Source organism: Saccostrea echinata, unplaced genomic scaffold, assembly GCF_033153115.1.
Source record: "Saccostrea echinata isolate AGI-Se365-2 ecotype Australia unplaced genomic scaffold, CSIRO_AGI_Sech_v1 ptg000023l, whole genome shotgun sequence".
Lineage (NCBI taxonomy): Eukaryota > Metazoa > Mollusca > Bivalvia > Ostreida > Ostreidae > Saccostrea > Saccostrea echinata.
Genome location: NW_026889772.1, coordinates 15,150,001 through 15,175,431, shown reverse-complemented (window position 1 = coordinate 15,175,431; position 25,431 = coordinate 15,150,001). Strand labels below are relative to the sequence as shown.

Here is a 25,431-nt window from a genome sequence, read left to right as displayed (position 1 = left end):
CTGCTGACATCAATCTATAAATGAAATGAAATATATACACTGATATCAATCTATAAAATGAAATGAAATTTTACTGCTGACATCAATCTTTATAATGATTGATTGATTGTATATTGTATGCTGTTTTACATCCCGTTCGAGAATTTTTCACTTATATAGAGGCGTATCTCTATAATGAAAAGAAATATAACTGCTGACATCATTCGATGTAATGAAGTAAATATCACCACTGATGTAAATTTACATAATGAAATGAAATATAACTGATCACGTCAATCTATACAATGAAATAAAATATCACCGCTGATATCAATCTATACAATGAAATAAAATATCACCGCTGATATCAATCTATACAATGAAATAAAATATCACCGCTGATATCAATCTATACAATGAAATAAAATATCACCGCTGATATCAATCTATACAATGAAATAAAATATCACCGCTGATATCAATCTACAAGGGTTGATGCAAAAGTAATGTCACAGCGCTATAAAATATTTAATACTTAATCATCACTTATGTCAGTCTTTAAACACTGCAATGAAATAAAATATCGCATGTCAATCTAGATCTATGTAATGAAATAAAATATCATCACCCTATCTTTACTTCTTGACTAAAATTTTAACTGCTGTAAAAGGAGAAACTTCAGACGTACTGCACTACAGCATATTCTAGGAGTGGTGTAAATCAGATGTGGATTCTCAAAAACTCTAGAGAACTTTTAGAAAATTGAAAATCATCATTTTTTTTCTAAATTTAATAACATCAAAACGTACGATTTTCCTACACTTTATACATGTACATCCATTCTTCATGATAAAGTAAAAACTGCTTCTTCAATAAAAATGGAAGTAGAAAATTTTCGTATCTTGTGGTTGGTCATCAACAAAATTACTTAAGAAATAAAGTCCGCGTTATCGTGAATATGCAGGATAACCTCCGAGGTCGAGAAATGTTGTCTGAAATATAAAAGCCGAGGCGTTAGCCGAGGCTTTTATATTTCAGACAACATTTCGAGACCGAGGAGGTTATCCTGCATCATTCACGACAACAAGGACTTTATTTCTATTCTACTAACGGCTCTAAAATACAGTTGATCGTTTTCTTTATAGAGAAACGAATTAGGTCACCATGTCGCAATTTCGCTGTTCCATTTAACACCAGAGGGTCAATCGATTGCATAAAATGCAGACGATTTCAACTTTTGCTGGATTAAAAATATCCTTTAATTATTTATAAATTTGCTTGTAACATATATTGATTAATTTTTATGAATGAAAAATAACAAAACCAGTTGTCTATTTCATTGATTTATCAGTAAAATCACGGGAGTGTAAATGTTATGGGGAGATCCGTAGAACAGCCCCACTTGGCTATAAAAACGGATATTTATCAGCTGTTTCAGGCAATACTATGAGGCGCCGTTTTGGTATTTACTGCCAAAAAGTGATATCACCTATTCAAATAGGTGATATCACCTATTCGAATAGGTGATATCACCTATTCGAATAAGTGATATCACCTATTCAAATTGAATAGGTGATATCACCTATTCGAATAGGTGATATCACTTATTCGAATTGGTGATATCACTTATTCGAATAGGTGATATCACTTATTCGAATAGGTGATATCACCTATTCGAAATGAATAGGTGATATCACCTATTCGAATAGGTGATATCACCTATTCATGCTGAATAGGTGATATCACCTATTCGAATAAGTGATATCACCTATTCGAATAAGTGATATCACCTATTCAATTTGAATAGGTGATATCACCAATTCGAATAAGTGATATCACCTATTTGCATTTCTTACAACAATAAATAATGAATGCTCCCTTCCTCAAGATTATCTACATTTTCATTGGAACCAAGCAAATTCGGGCTGCATTAGGGTCTGTAAGTCTCGTCACGTGACTCGCGAGATTTTTCGATAATATTAACTTCCGGGTACCTCACACATGGAGATGCAAGATGTGTATTGGGTTATGCATGTTTATGGTTTACACAAAGCGTATAAGGAAAGTTTAAGCAGTTGTACAAAGCCGAAGGGTTCTCTGACTTACGATGGATAAATTGAGTGTCATAAAAGCTTGGGTGCGAGCAAGTAGGAGGAGAATTTCGATCGAAGTACAGGTAAACAAGTCAGAGAATGTCACCTGTTTCTTGGGTATTCTTTGGTGAAATAGAAGTCTTATATTATACATTTGTATCTGATTAGAATAGTTTTGTTATCATCATTACAACTAATTTATTAACAGATTTTTCTTGAATTCGAGGATAATGATGTTATTACCAGCTGATTAAGGAGGAGTAGTGTAAGTGTCAGATGGGTACGAACGTCATCTTGTGACAGCATCACCTTTGTTTGGGTAAATAATTTGTTCAGAATACGCTTCATTTATCAACAGAAATTAAGCTGTTGCATGTCAGTGGGTCTAGTTTTATAAGTATTCAATGTTTGAAAGCACTTATCAGGTCCAGTACAATCTTTTGATTTAGCTATATAGCTTTATTAAGCTATTCAGAATAGATAGAACGTTCTATCGTTAAAATGATATTGTCCTATGGACCCGGTTTAACGATAGAATTTGTTCTGTGTATTCGCAATGTAGCAAAATAAACACGGGCAATAACTCGAATTCTCTGCATTTTGTATGAAGAATCCAGAGAGTTCCGAATGTCAACATGGCGTTAAATTTGAAGCGAGGAAAAAACGTTGAGAAAATGAGTTGAATTTTCGTATATATATGGATTTATTTGTAGGTTAAAAGGCATATACAATCTCAAAAATGTTTGTTATGATTAATTTGGTAGTTATTTTCAATGCAACTCCTTTTGTATTCTTCAAAATCATTTCGGAGTGGATCCACTCTGATTTGCTACTTTGCAAGTATATGGGAGGTATTCTAACTGTGGTGAGGGCTTGTCCCGAGACACAGTTAGATTATTCTAACTATATTCAGAATAGCTTAATTTAGCTATTTTATATCAGTTTTTCTTAAATGTGTACTTTTCTCAGCATGCACAAAAAGTCGCACCTTGGTGCAGTGATGATACTCAACCTTGAACTCATCTGAAATTGATGCATTATAAAACTCACTCATTAAAATCTCCTTGCATTCATGTAATAATTTTTAGGCCCAAATACTGTACAGCAGTCCTCAAAATACTGGAATTTGGGTGAAAATACTGTACATTGTTCATAAAAAAACAGTAAAAAATATCAACCAAAAATCAATGCAAGAGGTTCATTTTTAGCTCTTCTGAGCCAAAGGCCCAAAGAGCTAATGCTATGGCCATTTGTGCGGTGTGCATAAAATTTTTAGAATATGGGCCATAACTCAAGAACCCTTTGGCCAATTATTGTCAAATTTGTCACAGGGTATCCTTGGGCCAAGGGCTTCCATTTATACTAAAACTAGGGTTGTGACCCTTAAACAAGGGGAGATAATTAGGAAAATAGAAACAAAAGAGACTTTGTACTCAAAGTTCTAAAAGTTTTTAGGCTACATGCGCAATTGATACAGTTACTTCTTCAATGAAATTATAAAGGAGGCCAATTATGGTCAAGAAGATAATTGATTGGTAATAATTCAGTACAATGAGAAGCAATCATACTTATCCATGCCTCAATGCACACAAGGTAGTGGACAGTTACTCAAATAATAGAAATTTATCTTTTGCTTAAAAGTATTCAAAAGTTGCAAAGTTGGAGATATCTTTGATTTTGCTTGTTGTTTCGATAGCCCATAGCACATATATGAATGGTCAAATACATGCGACTTTTTGTCTATTTCTTACCAAAATAATTTTTGTGAAAAACTGCATATAAATAGCTAAATTAAGCTATTTTGAATAGCTTAATAAAGCTATATAGCTATAATTTCAAGCTATATAGCTAAATTAAGAGATTGTACTGGACCTGCTTATTTCCCAACGATAAGACTTTCTTTATATATTCTGCAAATTCTCTCTGCATTTATCATTGAACAAAATTCATATGACTGCAATAATTATATGACCATACTCTTCAGTTCAGAGAGCATGTTATAGAGGATATTTTGGTTAAAGTTTTGGTCTGTTAAGGTTTCAGTCTGTTTCAGTGTTTGAAATATTCTTTCATCTTACACAATTGTATACATTAAAATTTATTTTATAGCTAAAGTACAAGAGAACTGCAGCATGTAAGACTACATGTACATCGACTTTGAATAATCTACCTGGTATATCCTCAAAAAGGCAACTCAAATACAGGTATGAAATTGATGTCACAAAATAAGTTTTTGGACTTACATTTACTCTTATAATTCATATACATATAAAGCATATAAAAAATAGAAAAGAATTAAAGGTTCATCAGGTGACAGCTCAATCATGTATGGAATATTATTAGGCCAAATAAAAAAAATATGTGTGGTTCCCGTTACCCGACCGTCCCTATTTTAGATCCCCGACCCTTAACTTTTTTCTGGCAATTTTCATATTTATTTTCCGGAATTTTCCGTGATTTCCGTCATCCACTTCGGTATTAGTTTTAGTTCCAGCAATGGCGACCTCCATGCAAAAATCGTTTCAACACGTAGTGCAAGTGTTTGATGGTGTTAAATCTAAAGCAAGCTAGCATGGCGCAGCAGTATACCTTTTTCCAGCGCCATGTTTTTTGTTTGTTTGTTTTTTGGTTGCCAAAATTAAATAAATATGCCCAAGAGTGGCGAGATTCAGTTAGTTGCTCTGTTTACAGCTGGTTTATAACAAGTGCATGCTGATTAGTCCCTTTATTATTAATGCACGCAAAGGTGTGAAGTCAGGATAGGAAATCACTTCTCGCTTGAAAGCACACAGACAGCTGGCCAGGTAACGTTTTTTGGAGTTAGAGGGAAGATAACATGAGAAAATATTTATTTGATTGCATTGATTACGCAAGAATTAGCCCAATGTGTAAGATAGATTAACTTGTAAATTATTAAATAATTTATATCAGGATCGTTTCTTTTAAACCAAAAGTAGAAAAAAAAAGCAGTTCATGAGGAAACGTGAAAAAGAAGACTGCTGATTTCACCTGAATAAAGTCAACTTGCAAAACACCAATATATATGAGAAATGAGCTTGGAAGTATGAAGTCTTCAATGAGGCAAAAAGGTTTCATGAAAGGATTTAAAATTTTAATAATATTAAATATTTGTAATTCTGACGAATTTGAATCATTCTATGTCATCTTGCTTAGGTGATTTATTTTGTTTTAAACATTACTGTACAAAGTATAGGTGTCACATTCTTTTCCTCTGACAGCTCTTAAAAGTTTATCATTCAAAATTTATTATTAAGTAAAATAAGAACTATTCTGGATAAAAGTAATTAATTTCATTTATAAACACTGATTTTAAACAAAAGGATGTTCACCTTGGACTTTATTTTTTTACAAAAAGAAAAGATTGTGTTTTCATTAGTTTTATGCCCCTGGATCGAAAGATCCGGAGGGTATATTGTTTTTGTCCTGTCTGTCTGTTTGTCTGTTTGTCTATCTGTCTGTTGTCAATTTTAACCTTGCCCATAACTTTTGATTGGTTGGAGCTATGACTTTCATATTTCACATGTGTATTCTTTGTGACAAGACCTTTCTTTGGGTACCATCATATTTGACCTTTTGACCTTGACGTTGGAGTTTGACCCACTTTTGCAAAATTTTATGAGATTTTAACCTTGACCATAACTTCTGAACAGTTGGTGCTTGGGGTTTCGAACTTCACATGTGTATTCTTTGTGACAAGGCCTTTCTTTGAATACCAACAACTATGACCTTTTGACCTTGACCTTAGAGTTTGACCTACTTTTGAAAAACTTTAACCTTGGCCATAACTTTTGAACGGTTGGAGCTAGGGCTTTCATACTTCACATATGTAATCCTTGTAACAAGACCTTTCTTTGGATACCAACAACTTTGACCTTGACCGTGATGTTTTACTTACTTTTAAAAAACTTTAACCTTTGCCATAACTTTTGAACAGTTGCAGCTAGGGCTTTCAAATTTAACATTTTTTATCTTTTGGCCTGGATTTTGACTTGCATTTGAGAAACTTTAACCTTCGCCATAAGATGCCATACGGGGGCATCAGTGTTTCACAAACACATCTTGTTGATTTAAAAATATTTGTTTCATATTCATAACTAGGGTGCCCCCTACCAATGTTGACTAGTATATTTCACGCCACATTGAAATGCCACTTATTTTCTCCTTCACTCTGTTCATCCACAAATAAAACATTTCTTTTCTGAACCATAGTTGGAAAAGACTGAATTCAAAATAAACAAAACATTTATTAGTTATGATTTATATACTCAGCTCTTCAGAAAATATTTCTGTTTTTTTGCATTCTATAATATACAATTTTAGATTTTATATACCTGTATAAAGACTTCCGCAGCAGATTCCGATGGAGAAATCATGATCTATATTTAAGATTTAATGTATAATGCTTAAGTTATCCATTAATTTTACTTATAATATACAATTCTGAAATTAATATCATCCTTTAAAAACAAGGACAGCACTTATCATCTTCGTAAAAACTTAACATTCTAAAAAAAGAAAATATAATATCCAAATATCAGTTAAATAATTCAATTTGCTCATGCTGATTTTCGATCTTCAAACATTGTATTTTCTGGATGAGTATGAACTCGAATGAATAGAATCAGCAAACAACTGTTTAAATACCCAAGACATTTTATTCACACATTAAAGCACATATCTAATCCATATGCTTAAGAGAAAACATATCTAACACTCTACACATAAAATAGTTCACTTATGCTAACGAAAAGAAATAGGTATTATTTGGAAAAATTTAGAAAATCATTTTGTTAAAAAAAAAAAAAAAAAAAAAAAAATCCCTACCCACCTTCCCTATTTTTTTGGAGGTGTAACCAGAACCACACATATTTTTTGTTTGGCCTTAACGCTGGGTTTCCAAATGTCAAAATTAAGGGTATTCGATATATTCCTTACAAGTTGTCAATCATTTATAAGTGATTTGTACAGAGGTTCATTTGCATATAAATGTTGTTAACATTGTTTTACTGTCTTTATTAACTTGTAATACTAAATTTTATAAATTGACAAATTCATTCTTTTTAGAAAGTGCATATAATTTGGAAAAGAGACCATCAATCCACTGGGGGGTATCGCATGAAAGCAATGATTATAGAATATTGTAAGGTTGGAGGAGTTATAGTACAACAGGCAGGCAAGTAATGGTACTTTGTTCTGGAAATTTTTCGCCCCAGTTAAGTTTTATTTTTCTCATTCTGCCCTCCTTACAAGTAGGTGAATTTAAAACGGGACAAATTCGAAGAAGGCAGCATATATCTTTTAAACACAAATGTGTCTGATCAAATTTTAAAAGGGCAAAATTGTTTTCAAGGGTGAAAGAGTGAATATTTTAAAAATTAGAATGGGGTGAAAATATCCAATAATACAGGTTATATGTATTAAAACAGTACATATGCATTTCTCTTTTCTTTAAAATGAAAATAATTTGTTCTGTAAAAGGACAAATTTTGTTCTGATTTGTATCAAATAAATAAATATGTGCCAGATTTATTATTTTGCAGGCACCTAAGATACCATCAGTTGTGCGTCAAGCTGTGCAAAAATTCTATGTCATGTTACAGAATCTTTCTTAAATACAGGTATATGTCTGCTCATCTGGCAATCTTAGGACATCACTGGATGGTTTTGTTTAAAAAGATTACAGAGTTAACACACACTTCCAGCATGAAGACCAGCCAGTTGCCTCACCTGTCCTGACATTGTTAAAGGTAAATGGCCCTTTCAGAAAAGGATCTGACAATGCAAAGGCTTGCTAATCAATTAAAGATTTCTATTTACTAATAGGTAATTAATTTGAATTTCTGTAGCTTAAAAATTTAATGATGTGAATTAAAAGAAATATTTTAATCAAAATTATTTTTATTTCAGTACTTTGTGACAGTGAAAAGACATGGCTTTAAATTACTGCATCAGAGATCAATCCAGGTTATAAATCTGAGGAAAACAATAAAGCATCACTTCGAGCTACTTATATCACTGCCTTAATAAGTTGTCTGCATGTGTAACTAACAAAGGACAGTGACCAGTTGTACCTATGATATCAGAGGGCATCCTGAAAAACACTCATCACTAAGAATAGAAAACTTCAAATGACTTTTGTATCAATCCTTTTGAATTTCATCTGGCTTGGAATTTCAGTAGCCTTTAGCATCCTTCAAGCATTTCATGAAGTACATGTACCAATTTGCAGGTATAAAATGTTTGAAACAGATTGCTTGTCCCAAATAAAAAAAAAATAAATTCTCTGCCAATTAATAGTGTCATAAGCAGTTGATTGATATCACAGTTCCACTGGCTAGTATTTGTAGTTGAATGGTGCCATTTTTAAGAAAACTTTTCACAAAAACCTGGAAAACATCAGATGGAAAGAAGCATCTACAAGAAAAACAGTGAACACTTTCTTGAATATTAACAATGATATGTCATGTCCATTTACATCCTTTATATAAACTAATTAACCAAATCATAGAGAATTATGTACAAATTTGTCCTTTTGTGTATTCATAGTGTATTAAATTGATTTTACTAATTTATAAATATTTATGTTTTTCACAGTCATTAACATTTACAAATAGAAGTACATATAACATGAAAATATTACAAGTTTAGTAGGATAACGTGAAATTGTTATACCACAAAAACCATCGCTGACCTCGCCTCGGTCAGCAATGGTTTTTAAGGGGTAAGAATTTCACATCACCCAAAATAAACAGGTAATATTTTTCTTGTTATAGAATGCATTTTAAAGAAAACAACAAGGTGAAACGAACGTGCAAACATTCTGCACAGTTAACATTTTTTATTACTGTATATACTGTTACCCGTAGTCATGCATTTTCAACCATTGGGATGTAATGTCTGGCATGCAGTATGGTAATAGTACTTGTTAACAAATGTTTTTTAAACCAATCAAATTTGACTATTTAACATGAAAGTGTATAACAAATTTATCTAGCATAATGGTGTTGTAAGTAACCATGGAATGTGAGCTTGTGTGAACTTGATCCTGAATTATTAAGTTTTGAATATTGTAATAAAGAATTGTGCAGCCTAAACTTTAACTTGTACCTGATTTAAATGGAGTTCTGTCATTAACAAGTTGGAAGTTGTTACACTCTCCATGAGTATAATAACTGGGGGATCTGCTTCATTTGCAGATACATGGATAACACATTCACTCAAAGCGCTGTCCCTTTTTCAGTACCTTGTGCAGCCCTGTAATATGTTATGACAAATGGAGAAAAATGCCTATTTCAAGAAAAAAAAAGTCTGTCTCATAATTGTAGAAGTATTGGAAAAGGGGGGGGGGGGTGGTCATGAAACTTGGCAGTTAATACAGTTTGTATGTGTAAATGAAAAAAATGCCTTCTTCTTTGTAAAATAAAAAATAATTATTTTTTTAGTGTATGTGACCATTTTTATTTCTGAATAGACAGGGTAGCCTACAGAATGACCAATTTTGAGCTGACCATTTTTTTTTATTGTAGTAATTAAATTAAAAAAAAATGTGTTTTCTACAAAGATCATATGCTATCGACGTGGTATTCAACTTTGTATTCCCATGGTCGATGCATTTGGGTACATCTATTTTTTTATTTGCTTTCAATGACATCGCATTCAATATCCCAATCTCATGTATACCTGTCCAATACTCCAAATTATACCATATTGTAAGCTAAATCAATGCTTTAAATTTATGAAACCAATCTGTAGATAAGAGTACCTTTTGAATACAGACGATTTTAGAATAAAAACGATTTAATTTTCCCTTTATGCTTAAGTATGTTGGCTAATCTTGGCCCCCTCGGAATAGCTTGTGTTTACGTTATGTAATGAAAAAATAAAGCAATTAAACGCTATTCACCTGCATCTTATCAATCCATTTTCTCCTCTTCTTTGCAACAATCGGGAATTAAAACAAACTACAAGTTTAATAATTCCACTGCGATGCTTACAACTTAAGTAATCCATTGTCTCCAAGAACGCTCAGGTACCCGGGAGTTATAAAACGAAAGTGAAAGTCAACGAGACTTACAGACCCTTTGAATTTTCCTATAGTATACATGATAGATAAGTGTAATAAATATAATTTGTGAGCAAAACAAACTACAAATTCTACTGGGCTGCTTAAAACTAAATGCGAAGCTGTAATCCATTGTCTGCAAGAATGGTAAGTTATAAAACGAAAGTGAAAGTATATGAGAATTAAAGGCTGTAGTCTTGGGAGCAGTTGTTATTTCATAAATAATTTGAATAGGTGATATCACCTATTGGAATAAGTGATATCACCTATTCAAAATGATTAAGTGATATCACCTATTCGAATAGGTGATATCACCTATTTGATTTGAATAGGTGATATCACCTATTCGAATAAGTGATATCACCTATTCAAAAGGAATAAGTGATATCACCTATTCGAATAAGTGATATCACCTATTCGAATAAGTGATATCACCTATTCGAATAGGTGATATCACCTATTCGAATAGGTGATATCACTCATTCAAATTGAATAGGTGATATCACCTATTCGAATAGGTGATATCACTTATTCGAATAGGTGATATCACCTATTCAAATAGGTGATATCACCTATTCAGAAGCTGAATAGGTGATATCACTTATTCGAATAGGTGATATCACCAATTGAATAGGTGATATCACCTATTCGAATAGGTGATATCACTTTTTGGCAGTAAATACCAAAACGGCGCCTCATACAATACACACGTTTAGACTGCGGAAGACGACAAATCGATGTGGTCTAAATAAGTATTAGATTATACAGTGAAATATTTATTTCAACTGTACAGATTTGACATGTGTTTCTGATCTGATAATTTTTTGATGACGTTCGTGATTTATTGGAGAATAATGTCCGCGGCATTTCTTTGATCTCGGCAATAATCGTAGTAGAATTTGCTATAAATCACTCTGATTCTACACAAAAATACTCTAAGTTGATATTAAAAGGATGCTAGAGTTCCTTATTGACAACATTGTTGAAATCTTCGGAGACCGGTATACACCAGAAGTAATTCCAATCGATTTTTTTTTTTGGGGGGGGGGGGGGGGGTACTGATCTTCTATATGCACATAAGTACGAGAGTCTTTATTCAAAAAAATTTCAGTCAAGTTTCCATAAATAACTATCCCTGAAATATCATGATTCTAAACTGCCTCTTTCGTGTAAGCCTTAGGCGATGTCATTTTATTCTTTAGAGAAAAAAAAATCATATATATATTTTTTTAATTTTCTAGAGCTCAATCATCTCAATCGAAGAAAGATTTTCTTATCATTAAAATTTTATATTTATTTTCTGCCATTCATAAAAGCCATTGCTCATTGAAATACAACATTCGTTTGTCATAACTTCAACTAGTGTACATGTCTTAGTGGAAAATTACATTTTACAGAAGAAATCGACATTTACGTTAGTATCGCCGATCGTTGTGTAGTTTCTATCTTTAAGAGGGCTGGGTGGTTGTGGCCATTTTCAGACTATATTGATCTCCTTTAGAAGAAGAGCTCCATATAAAGATATACAAAAATGATCAAATTTTAAAAATAAAATGTATGAAATTTTTGTTTGCCACATGATAGTTGACAGCTTAAGATATCATATCTTAAAAATTAAGTTATATCTGATGGTTAATTTGTTGACCCCCCAGCCTCCTTAAGTGAGAAGAAGCTTAATTAAATTGAAATCATTTACGAATTTTTTTTCTTAGTGACATTGTATATTTGAGCTAGATTATCTGAATACCATACCCTTCACACATATTATGCGCATGACACAATTTTTTTTTTTAATTTAAGTTATAAATTTGGACCATCAAGAACAGTGGTATTAAAACACTTTGTATCTGCATTTATCAAATACTGCTCTCCATTGGTTATAGATTTCATTTATTTTTAAGTGCAAGTATTTATTCACAAATTATGTAAGATAACACTATTTCTTATGGCTCGAATTGATGACCTACAAACAGCTGTAAAATAAAGAAGCAACATTATTTAAAAAGTATAATAAAGCCCATAAAAATATTACGTTAACCATATTTAATGTAAGAGAGAGAGAGAGAGAAATGCACTGTTATTTCTTCCACAGGCATTTTTTTAAGGAACAGAAGTACAGAGATGCTGCTCAGATGCTTGTGCGCCATGAAGTTTCAATTCTTTCAACCAATAATTAATTTATTATTTGCTTTAGAACTTCTCAAAGTGAGAGAAAGATTTCAAAGAGAGAGTATGGACAATTATATATTCTGGATATCCTTTTTCTTAAAAAAATAAAATTAAATAAAAAAAATTTTAAAAAAAATAAAAAACAAAATACTGGACCAGAAACAATGAAACTCAAGTGAAAAGTGACTGATTTTCTTAATTTTTCATTGAAAATGAATGTTTAAGATATGATTTTTCGTCTTGTTTACCTACAAGTTATGCCCCGAAACACCTTATATGACCAAGCTATATTTATAAAGCTTCATTAAAGGAATTTATTTCTCAAATTTGAGAAATCTGTAGGCTCCTTTCATTTACTAGATCTTGACCTTAAGAGAAATCATTTTATGGTAGTGAAGATATTCTAAATTGTTCCAATCATGACCCCCTGGGGATAGAGTAGGGCCACAACCGGGAATAAATTAAGATTTTATTTGGACTTTGTGATTCTGAAATCTTGTGTGATTTTGTGCCTTAGTGGCCGTGGATGTAGTTATATGGTTGTGTAATTTACAGGTCGCCGGTTTTGTTAATTCAAACTTTATTGATATATTTAGGATTCAGTTTAACAAATAAAAAATGTTTAAAGGAAAGAAATAAACCACAACTGGTCCCAAGACCATAAACTGAGAACAGACTTAAGTCAAAATTTCAAATCGTTATAACTTTAGAAGTAATTTTGATAATAAAATAACATTTTCATCATATGTTTGAATTGAAGTGTTTTGCACATTTGCAAATTTTTAAGCTAATATATTGAATGAAACTTAAGATATTAAAAATTAAAATTTGACTTAAGTCTGTTCTCAGTTTATGGTCTTGGGGCCTGGTTCCACTACCAGATTACGCAAAATAATTATTTCAGTACTTCACAGAACAGACCCACATTGTTACGGTTTTAAAAATGTGAGATGATATATGTCGAGATAAGTTTTGTGTTATGTACATAAGGATTTTATCTTTTAAATTCAATTTTGCATGAAAAAAATTCTGAATACATTCCCATATTCGTGTATTGAAACGACTAACATTATGGTCTTATTGATCTATACATTTTTAAATACTCGACTTGCCATCCCGTGATAGCTCAGTTGGTAGAGCGGAGGACTGTAGAGGTTTAACTGAACTGAAATCCTTAGGTCGGTGGTTCAAATCCGCCTCGCGGGATACCTTTTTTTTTTTTTTTTTTTTTTTTTTTTTTTTTTTTTTTTTGAGCACGTGATCTTTCAAAAGGCACTTTACAACAAATTGACTATTTGCTATAGCTGGTATATACAGGTATATTTCTTGAAAAGTTCATATATTTTAATGATTTCTTTTCACTGAGAAATAAAACAATGAATTCCAATAGCTATTGAGAAAGAAAAAATCGTGGTCCTTAATTAAAGCTGTTCAGTCTTTTTTAAATAGCATTTAAGGTTGTCCGTCCCTCGGTATATTGTAGAATGATTTCATATTGGACAAAGATTTTTTTCAGGCTCGCCAAATAAAATTGTAAATGTTTTATACAAACATATGTTTAAACTGTACTGTGATAGAAACTTAACAACCCCAAGTTAGTTTATTTCATACCCAGGAGCAGAGAAGAAGATTTTCAAAGATTTAATGCATTTTCACTATATAAACAATAGAGCTCCGCCCTAAAACCAGAACCCCTGACCCAGGGGCCATGAAATTCACAATTTTGGAAGAGGCAGTCATGCTCATTATAACTATGTACTTAGTTTATTTCATACCCAGGAGCAGAGGAGAAGATTTTCAAAGATTTAATGCATTTTCACTATATAATCAATAGAGCCCCGCCCTAACACCAGAACCCCTGACCAAGGGGCCATGAAATTCACAATTTTAGAAGAAGCACCTATGCTCAACATAACTATGTACTAAGTTAATTTAGTTAATTCCCATGAGCAGAGAAGAAGATTTTCAAAGATATAATGCATTTTCACTATATAATCAATAGAGCCCCACCCTAACACCAGAACCCCTGACCCAGGGGCCATGAAATTCACAATTTTGGAAGAGGCAGTCATGCTTATTATTACTATATACTTAGTTAGTTTAGTTCATACCCAGGAGCAGAGAAGAAGATTTTCAAAGATTAAATGCATTTTCAATATATAATCAATAGAGCCCCGCCCTAACACCAGAACCCCTGACCCAGGGTCATGAAATTCACAATTTTGGAAGAGGCAGCTATGCTCAACATAACTATGTACTAAGTTAATTTAGTTAATTCCCATGAGCAGAGAAGAAGTGAATTTTTTGTAAAACATGGGATAAAACCCCATATTTTTTACGTTAATGTCATGAAACAAGCTTCACATCACACTAGGCTGTGGGGGTTGCATACACAGGTACATACATATACATTTACTAAATCATGGTCTATCTTAAAATATTATCATACACGTATGGTAGTTTAGTCATTATTAAGAAAATTGTACAATGCGTATGAACTTCTCCGACAACCCTCTTACAATGCAAATTTGAAGAAGAGCATTATTTACATACTGAATTGTCTACGGAATTTTTTCCGTTTTTCCCGGAGGAGCACAGGGAGCACAAGGCGGGTGTGACCAGTTGTCAGTGGATGCTCACTCCTCTATGGCACCTGATCCCACCTGTTTTTGGAGGTTTGTTCTGCTCCCGATTTGGTTTGTTTAAATGGACTTCGAGCTTGAATATTGTTCGTTAATTATCTCCATATTTCATTCCAAAACATTATTACTCGTATATTTACACTGCACATGTAGGAAGATAAATTCAAAATTGTTGTCCACGAGAGTTCTCATTTTGTATACGCTATAGATTTTCAGCCTATTGGTAAGCGCTATTGTCAAGAGATATATAGTTCCTTACTGAGGAATGCACATTCTGAAACTGTCCTCATAATACTTTTGAAACATATTCCAGTGTTTGAAATAACCGTGCGCCTGACCGCCTGCATTACGTTTAGGGCGAGCCGATTAAATTAGCTCGTATCGACGCCCGTCTGGACGTGTTAAAATTTTCACTAACTAAAAATTTACTGATAAATCTGTCTCAAATTGACTAACTCTACCAGTAGCGAATGGTAGCAAGCCAAGTGGTAGAGCATGTCAGTATCTATGTTATGCTGACTGACTGCTAGTCACGAAAGAGCCGAACCGTCTTTTGAACGACACTTGCCAGTCACTTATCAGCAAGAAATAAAATAACTTTTAAAATAAAATAACCATAAAATAACCTTTATGGTTTTACATTTGTGATAAAAATAATTTTTGAAAAGGGCAATACTTTTCACGGGCTAGTAGATTTGACAGGGTTGACAACTTTTATCGACAGACACTGAGCATACCTGTAAGCTTCCCTCCTTTCCAAATTCATCTGAGCGTGAAATGTTGCTTTGCCAAGTGCTACAACCTCCCTGCTTGTCTCACAAATTCTTTCAGCTATCTTCCTCACCTTGTAAAAATAAAACTACATGCAGGATTTGATTTACATGTAGACACATTTATAACCTATCTTTTCCACAGTACCATTTTGAAAAAGCCTGTAACAGTATATTCAACCCCTTCTAAAGAGTCAGGTATATATCAATTGACACAGTCCAAATCATTGCACTTATATCGATCTACAGCTGAGTACCTCTGTCACTTGAAAAAGTTCATAAAGTCACCTAGCTTAATGATTTTATATCGCGTTTGGACTAAGATCCCTTTTCACACAATGCTCTGCCGAAATATGGCTGAAAAACTGCTGACTTGGCTTATAACCACAGATAATCCAGTAACACAAGATTATTGCCTCTATCAGTAAAGCAGGAAGATGCCTTGTTTGCACTGAAGCTTGTCAGTATACCCAAAAAAAACATCTCAAAAGGTTGTAGGAGGGTTGTCCCGGAAAAGCGAACTTTTTAAATATCTCATAAAGTACAACTGTATCTGACCAAAATAATTCATTTTTGCACAATGTTGGAAAGAAATATTTTTGTTATTTAAGTATAATATTATGAGGCTATAATTTCATTTGTATGTGGAAATCCCATTTAAGGAAAATAAAAAATAAATGGTGTGCGTACTGCATTTTTTTCCCACACTTTTTAAGAATAGCATTGTCAGCGATGTTTTGTTTATTACCATATTATATGGAAAGAAGATGGGCGAACAAGGCGAGCGCAATACCTATAATGCAACGAACACGAAAGTGAAAAATTAAATCTCAATTATAACAAAATTTTCTTTGATATTTCATCTAAAATTAAAGTATACTTTATGTAAAATCTCTTCAATTTGCAAAAAACCTCACAAGATTGAAATTATTTGCCTATGAAATAGCATACACACACTAGAGAGGGCAAAAAGGATCATTTTCTCAAACTAAAACGCAATTTTTCGTTATGAGTGGGTCTTAGCTCCATATTTTTCAAAGTTTATTCTCAAAGTTTACGAAAAAATATACATTTTTTGGTCAATAAAAACATTGAGCAAAGACCCACTATACCTTAAAATACACTTTTATCACACAACATTCGCATCTTTCCGAGAAATAATAAGTCCATTTAGTCAAGGATCATATCACAAACATGATTTAAATGCCACAATTCATCAAGAGCTGTGTTGGGTAGTTGTTAGCGTGTTAGTCTCAAAGGAAAACGATATTCAGGATTTTTTATTGCTAGGGTTCGAACCCCACGGATACCATATTATTTTTTAAATAACAGAATAATTTTTACTGAGAAAATTTTCCTCGGAAAAGTTTAGTTTATCATAATTTCATAAATTTCAATAATGAGAGCTTTACTCTAAATACTAAATTCACAAATTATAATTATGATTTTTATTTATATCTGAAGCAATAGGTATTCTACATGCCTTGCTCATCCATCTCCTAAATTGTGATAAAATTTACATTGAAAAAACCTGTATGATCTGTGGTATTTAGTGCAAATATTCATTAGTTTTACATGAAAAGTAACAATTTTATGACGTTATGTACACATACACTTTCAGTTAGACATGGCCAAAAATGGCGACGTCGGGTGATTATACGTCGAACCAAACTAATTTAAATCCAAAAGTTACAGAAAAATATATGTAATATTTGCGTACATTTAACTGGCAGTTTTAAAAGCTTTTACCTCTGTATTCAACTGGTCATCTGGTACAACCCGACTTACTAAACCATGGAGTAAAGCATCTGTAAATTACAAAAAAGCATTAATTACTCTCTTAAAATTTCTACATCAATTAGCTAAGAGGAAATAAAACACAAGATGTATACCAGTGCTTCATCAAATGCATGACCTCTATCTACTAATTTTTAAAATCAGACTTTTTTCATAACATTTTGTGTATTGTTTTTAGTACAGCTTTACTATACATGTACCTTGGGCAGAGATAGGATGTCCTGTGAAAAGCATTTCCATGGCAACTTTTCTTGGCACTGCCCTTCCAACAGCCACTGCTGGGGTAGAACAGAATAGACCAACACTAACTCTACAAAACAGAAAAGACCAACCCTTAACTCTACAAAACAGAAAAAGCAATGCTAACTCTACAAAACAGATCTGACCAATGCTAACTCTACAAAACAGATCCGACCAATGCTAACTCTACAAAACAGAACAGACCAACCCTAACTCTACAAAACAGAACAGACCAACCCTAACTCAATAAACTGAACAGACCAACACTAACTCTATAAAACAGAACAGACCAACACTAACTCTATAAAGCAGACCAGACCAACACTAACTCTATAAAACTGAACAAACCAACACTAACTCTATAAAACAGAACAGACAAACACTAACTCTATAAAACTGAACAGACCAACACTAGTTATACAAAACAGAACAGACCAACACTTAAGCTATACAAAACAGAACAGACCAACCCTTACTCTACAAAACAAAGCAGACCAACACTAACTCTACAAAACAGAACAGACCAACCCTAACTATACAAAACAGAACAGACCAACACCAACTCTATAAAACTGAACAGACCAACACTAACTCTATAAAACTGAACAGACCAACACTAACTCTATATAACAGAACAGACCAACCCTAACTCTACAAAACAGAACAGACCAACACTAACTCAACAACACAGAACAGACCAACCCTAACTCTACATAAAAGAACAGACCAACCCTAACTCTATAAAACAGAACAGACCAACCCTAACTCTACAAAACAAAACAGACCAACACTAACTATACAAAACAGAACAGACCAACACTAACTCAACAACACAGAACAGACCAACCCTAACTCTACATAAAAGAACAGACCAACCCTTACTCTATAAAACAGAACAGACCAACACTAACTCTATAACACTGAACAGACCAACCCTAACTCTACAAAACAGAACAGACCAACCCTAACTCTACAAAACATAGCAGACCAACCCTAACTCTACAAAACAGAACAGACCAACACTAACTCTATAACACTGAACAGACCAACCCTTACTCTATAAAACAGAACAGACCAACACTAACTCTATAAAACAGAACAGACCAACACTAACTCTATAAAACAGAACAGACCAAACTAGCTATACAAAACAGAACAGACCAACACTAGCTATACAAAACAGAACAGACCAACACTAACTCTATAAAACAGAACAGATCAACACTAACTCTATAAAACAGAACAGACCAATCCTAACTATACAAAACAGAACAGACCAATCCTAACTCTATAAAACTGAACAGACCAACCCTAACTCTACAAAACAGTTTCATAGTTACAATACTGATCTGATAATGATCTTTAATTTCAAAAAAATATGATTTAATGTTTGCCACCAGTTTGAATTTTTACCCACAATATTTATGTTACAAGTTTAGATTCATCTTGCAGTGCATTAGTATTTACAGAATACCAACCTTAATTACTCAAGTAAACAATAAACACCCAAATTATTCTGTGATAAATGTTATGCAGAAAGTTTGCTTAGAATTCTCAATTTCAGGAAATTCTTTCAAGAACAATCAAAAGCAATGTATTCATTAAAGAAGACAATAACAAATAAATCTTTTTTAATTTTTAATTAATAAAATTTAAGAAGTTAAATTGTAGCAGTGTATCAAGAAAAATTAACACATTCTTTTATGTTTTTAAAAAAAGTGAAGTATTCTCTGCATTTTCAAGCTACTAGTATTTCTTTCTTTGCCAAGATTGAAATGGAGTAAATATTCATCTGAATATTTCATTTCCTGGTCATTTCCATTAAAAGGAATACCATGGTACTTATTTTGCCTCTCTCACATGTTTGGACTGATTGAACATTAACAATTATATTTTTTTTTTGTCTGGATTTGCCCAAATGATTCATTTAATTTTCTATCTTAGTAGACACCATGTTCTTAGTTAAAACTTTCTGAAATAAGTATATGTGTATCTGAAATTATCACCAATTCTTCATTACCCTGGTGTGGCAAATTTGGCACTTTGAGCAGCAACAGCAATATCACAACTGGCAACTAACTGGGCACCTGCAGCTGTGGCTAAACCTGGCAGAAAAAAAGGGATGTTTAGCCGTACATCAGGACAGAGTAATATTAAATCATGAACAGTTTTTCCATAGAAAGTCCATTTAGTAAAAAAAAAACTTCTTTAGTATAAACACAGATATAGCGAATTCATGGATATAGCATTTTTTTTTTTAGAATCAATGGCAAAATTCTAGTAAAACAAATTGAAGTAAAATATTACAGATATAACAAACTCTGATATAATGAATTTAAGGATAAAGCAATTAAACTGATTTTTTGTCCCAAAGAGGTAAAAAATTATCTTTTTTAACAAATTTTCAATAACTTGAAATTCAAAATATTAATTGAACTGACGTTATTTTTCATATTAAGTACTTGTATCTGAAATTCATCAGAAATCTTTAGTACAAAATTCAAAAATCTTTAGTTTTGTATTTAATACCTGCCTGAACATATTTAATAGTCATACTTGAAGGAAAAGATGCATGTCGCAAATTTGGTATATATACTTTAACAAATTTGTTATATGAATATATAATTACAGATATAGTGAAGTAAATTCACAAGTTCCCAGAACTTCACTATAACAAAGTTTTACTACATATAGGTGTTTAAAAACTGCTATGAAAATTGACTCAAGTTGCAGAATTGAACACATTACTAAAATATATACTGTGTTGGATTTTAAGGTACGTAATTAGGAGTGTGACACATTCATAAACTACATTTAATCATCTAAATTTGTCACAATTACAACAAAATCATAATATTGCAATTGATGCCTACAATTCTTATTCCTTCACTTTTCAAGTAAACAGTTTTAAATTGACATTTTAAAAAAGCATCTTTTTTAAAATTCAAAACAAAAACATATGGGAAGCATACTTTCTCCTTTGTAAAACCTGTGGACACTCACCTACATTTGTACCTCAAACTGGTTCAATAGGTAATGATGTGCGCAAATTTGCACAAAGGTTCACAACATAGGGACATTTCCATAGTAACTTTACACTTTATAATGTTTCAATGTAATTTCTGCCTCAGAAAACTGGGTAAAATGTTCTCTTGAGTCACTCAGGTATCTTTATTATAACTTTGCATAATTCTAGTGACATTACTGATTAACTACTGATGAAATGTTTGTCATGTGCATTACATATTGCTTGAATCAAAGTCATCCCCTTCACCAACTTAAATAAGCATATATTGATTTTTGACTATGTATTCAGAATACTATGATAATGATATACAACGTAATTTGGGGGAAAATAAAGTATACTTTTGTCAAATAATTTCAATTTATGGAAGTCATAGCCCTTTAAATTTTCAAATCCCTGCTTGGCCAGTGTGTAATATTGTACATTGTAATATCACATTCTGCCATTTCCTGATATTTTACTTAACTGTTATCATTCAATTGTAATATCACATTCTGTCATTTCCTGATATTTTACTTATCTGTTATCATTCAATTGTAATATCACATTCTGTCATTTCCTGATATTTTACTTATCTGTTATCATTCAATTGTAATATCACATTCTGTCATTTCCTAATATTTTATTTAACTGTTATCATTCAATTGTAATATCACATTCTATCATTTCCTATATTTTACTTATCTGTTATCATTCAATTGTAATATCACATTCTGTCATTTCCTGATATTTTACTTATCTGTTATCATTCAATTATAATATCACATTCTGCCATTTCCTGATATTTTACTTATCTGTTATCATTCAATTGTAATATCACATTCTGTCATTTCCTAATATTTTACTTATCTGTTATCATTCAATTGTAATATCACATTCTGTCATTTCCTAATATTTTACTTATCTGTTATCATTCAATTGTAATATCACATTCTGTCATTTCCTAATATTTTATTTATCTGTTATCATTCAATTGTAATATCACATTCTGTCATTTCCTGATATTTTATTTATCTGTTATCATTCAATTGTAATATCACATTCTGTCATTTCCTGATATTTTATTTATCCGTTATCATTCAATTGTAATATCACATTCTGTCATTTCCTAATATTTATCATTCGATTGTAATATCACATTCTGCCATTTCCTAATATTTTACTTATCTGTTATCATTCAATTGTAATATCACATCCTGTCATTTCCTAATATTTTACTTATCTGTTATCATTCAATTGTAATATCACATTCTGTCATTTCCTGATATTTTACTTAACTGTTATCATTCAATTGTAATATCACATTCTGTCATTTCCTAATATTTAACTTATCTGTTATCATTCAATTGTAATATCACATTCTGTCATTTCCTAATATTTATCATTCAATTGTAATATCACATTCTGTCATTTCCTAATATGTATCATTCAATTGTAATATCACATTCTGTCATTTCCTAATATTTTATTTAACTGTTATCATTCAATTGTAATATCACATCCTGTCATTTCCTAATATTTTATTTATCTGTTATCATTCAATTGTAATATCACATTCTGTCATTTCCTGATATTTTACTTATCTGTTATCATTCAATTGTAATATCATATTCTGTCATTTCCTGATATTTTACTTAACTGTTATCATTCAATTGTAATATCACATTCTGTCATTTCCTAATATTTTATTTATCTGTTATCATTCAATTGTAATATCACATTCTGTCATTTCCTAATATTTTACTTATCCGTTATCATTCAATTGTAATATCACATTCTGCCATTTCTTGATATTTTAGTTAACTGTTATCATTCAATTGTAATATCACATTCTGTCATTTCCTAATATTTTACTTATCTGTTATCATTCAATTGTAATATCACATTCTGTCATTTCCTAATATTTATCATTCAATTGTAATATCACATTCTGCCATATCCTAATATTTTACTTATCTGTTATCATTCAATTGTAATATCACATTCTGTCATTTCCTAATGTTTTACTTATCTGTTATCATTCAATTGTAATATCACATTCTGCCATTTCCTAATATTTTACTTAACTGTTATCATTCAATTATACTTTCAAGTAAATTAGTTGAATCTGATTCGTCGAGAAACAGTTGTTAAAAAACACTATTACCCGCTGACTGATGAAGCCACGCCCTTCAGCATAGCAACAGTCAACATTGCTTGACGATGGGTGATATTCCAAAAAATAGTGACGGCGCAGAATTTATGCGTGCAAGGTTCACTGTTATATGTAGTTGTATAAAACATTCAGTATAATACAATGTATAATAAATATTGCACGTAGCTGAGTGTAACATTGAAAATTTTCACCCCTCGAAAACCATTGTCAACCTCGGCTGTGCCTCGGTTGACAATGGTTTTCTTAGGGTGAAAATTTTCAATGTTACACTCAACTACATGCAGTATTTATATAATATCACATTCTGCCATTTCCTAATATTTTACTTAACTGTTATCATTAAACTGAAAATCAATATGTCCTACCTGATATAGCAGCAATGACTGGGATAGGCAAATCCTGTTCAATTACACACAATAAAAAAATTAGATTGCTGGAGAAATTGTAATCAACAGGAATATAAAAGACCAGTTCATTATTCATCTTATAATAATTCTAACTATAAATAAGAGACCCTAGACCAACAACTATTACCTGGGAGGCATCACTTTCTCTCTAGATCTGACATATGTAATGTACAAATGAAAACCTTTCTTTAGCATAAGACAGACAGCATTTATATTGATGATTGCTTTCATATATTTCTTATTCTTCAAGAAGTCTATATATACATGTATGCAACTGTTTAAATATTTAAATTTTAATGTAGGAGCACACTCCCTTAACCTTAGGGGCCATTATCCTGTTCATTTGAATAACTAATCTTGAATCTGTACTTCATGGAGATACAGTACTTGTATATTAATCCTTGCTGTTCACAAAAAATAAATTTTAAAGAATCTTTATTATACATTTATTTCTATGTAAAACTCTGAAATTTAAGGATAAATAACTCAAACAAACTTTTTTTCAGAAATCAGCAATATTTCTCATAGATTTATATTCAAATAAGTAACTTGAATAATGTTTACCAGGTAAAGAGGGAGAATTTTGTTAGATTTTTTAGCAATGTTAATTAAAAAATAAATGCAAAATTTTGTATAGAATTATATAGAAAACAAAACAAAGTCCTATATTTAAGCACGAAAGAAAACTTACCAATTCTTTATATTTTAGGGATTTATTATTTATGTCATTTCTATTCAAAATCAGTCAAAAAATATATATCAATCCAGGCATCAAATTTTTGTTTGTGTTATGTATCCTTAATTGTGCCTCCATCCCATATTCTAAATTTGAATCTGACTGTATAGATATAAAGCTTCTGTTAATCTTTGTGATATCTGACTTAATGGCCATAAAGAAACAGATATTTTAATTAGCCTAAAAAGCTTCCATTTTCCCTTGTTTTTTAACCATCACTGCTTCAAAGAAGATGATTCTTTATTTGCCTAAGCTTAAATTTCCTTAAATTTCCTTTTATGCTTTGCACCAAGTTTGCATGATCAAAATTTGGCTTAGAAAGCTCTGGATCATTCTCTATCCAGAGTTGTCATTCCCGCTACATTCCCACATACACCTCTGTCAACGCTTGTTATACAAGATTCTTGGAAAAACTTTGATCAGAAAAGCCTACAAGAGCTTCAATTCAGATGAGCAAAAAATTGTGAAGATTGTTATAAGGAAAAACATCACGATCAGAAATACAGACATGTATGACCATATCACATAAATATGAATGTGGACAACATAACAAAGAATACTAACTCACAGTATTTTACTATACAAAGGTGCTTCATATATACTAATAAGTAGCTACATGTAAATTGATCATTAGGCCAAACAAAAAAATATGTGTGGTTCCGGTTACACTTCCAAAAAAATTAGGGTAGGTAGGTAGGGATTTTTTTTTTTTTTTTTTTTTTAACAAAATGATTTTCTTAATTTTTTCTAAATAATACCTATCACTGCTTTACAAATGGCATTTAGATGTGGTGTGATAATATACTAGTCAATATTGGTAGGGGACACCTACATGCTAGCTTGCTTTGGATTTAACACTATTAAACACTTGCGCTATGTTTTGCAATGAGGCCATCATTGCTAAAAATAAAGCTTAAACTGGAGCCATTGATGGAAATCGGGGAAAATTCCGGAAAAAATATGAAAATTGCCAAAAAAAGTTTAGGGTCGGGGGTATAAAATAGGGAAGGTCGGGTAACCGGAACCACACATATTTTTTTATTTGGCCTTACTGACCTGAATTAATGTCATCACATTTGAGCAAGTCTCAAAAACTTTGCGATGATATTCCCTGCCTTGCTTGCTTGTCTGTAAATAAATATTTATTAACCTATAGAATTACTTTCAACAAAAACTTTTGTTTCATGACACGAATCAACAACAACAACAAAAATAAAGATCTTCATGAAATAAATATATTTGGAATGTACAAAAGGCAATATCAAATTCTTTTCTGTTGTTGAAGTTGTTGTTGTAGAAGTAGACATAAAATAAATTTTTGGCATTAGTTATGAG

At 31.8% G+C, this 25,431-nt stretch overlaps 1 protein-coding gene, 2 long non-coding RNA genes and 1 other non-coding gene across 4 annotated transcripts in view; 3 read left to right on the top strand and 1 right to left on the bottom strand.

The window, feature by feature from the left end:
• The window catches only part of LOC133191256 (enoyl-CoA hydratase domain-containing protein 3, mitochondrial-like), a 31,318-nt gene that overhangs the window by 1,245 nt on the left and 4,642 nt on the right, over positions 1–25,431 (bottom strand). The window contains exons 4-9 of the mRNA XM_061327011.1: positions 25,153–25,224; positions 23,319–23,352; positions 19,794–19,878; positions 17,734–17,843; positions 17,486–17,544; positions 15,704–15,810 (exon numbers count right to left, since the gene is read on the bottom strand). Of these exons, the coding sequence (XP_061182995.1) occupies positions 15,704–15,810; positions 17,486–17,544; positions 17,734–17,843; positions 19,794–19,878; positions 23,319–23,352; positions 25,153–25,224 (467 nt within the window). The remainder of the gene's footprint in view (positions 1–15,703; positions 15,811–17,485; positions 17,545–17,733; positions 17,844–19,793; positions 19,879–23,318; positions 23,353–25,152; positions 25,225–25,431) is intronic.
• LOC133191529 (uncharacterized) lies at positions 1,975–7,264 on the top strand. The gene is made up of 4 exons (XR_009721719.1): positions 1,975–2,155; positions 2,281–2,391; positions 4,182–4,276; positions 7,158–7,264. It is a non-coding gene; the product is annotated as an uncharacterized LOC133191529 (long non-coding RNA).
• LOC133191530 (uncharacterized) lies at positions 7,712–8,671 on the top strand. The gene is made up of 2 exons (XR_009721720.1): positions 7,712–7,840; positions 8,001–8,671. It is a non-coding gene; the product is annotated as an uncharacterized LOC133191530 (long non-coding RNA).
• Positions 13,440–13,530, top strand: Trnay-gua (transfer RNA tyrosine (anticodon GUA)). Its single transcript is given in 2 exon segments — positions 13,440–13,476; positions 13,495–13,530. It is a non-coding gene; the product is annotated as a tRNA-Tyr (tRNA).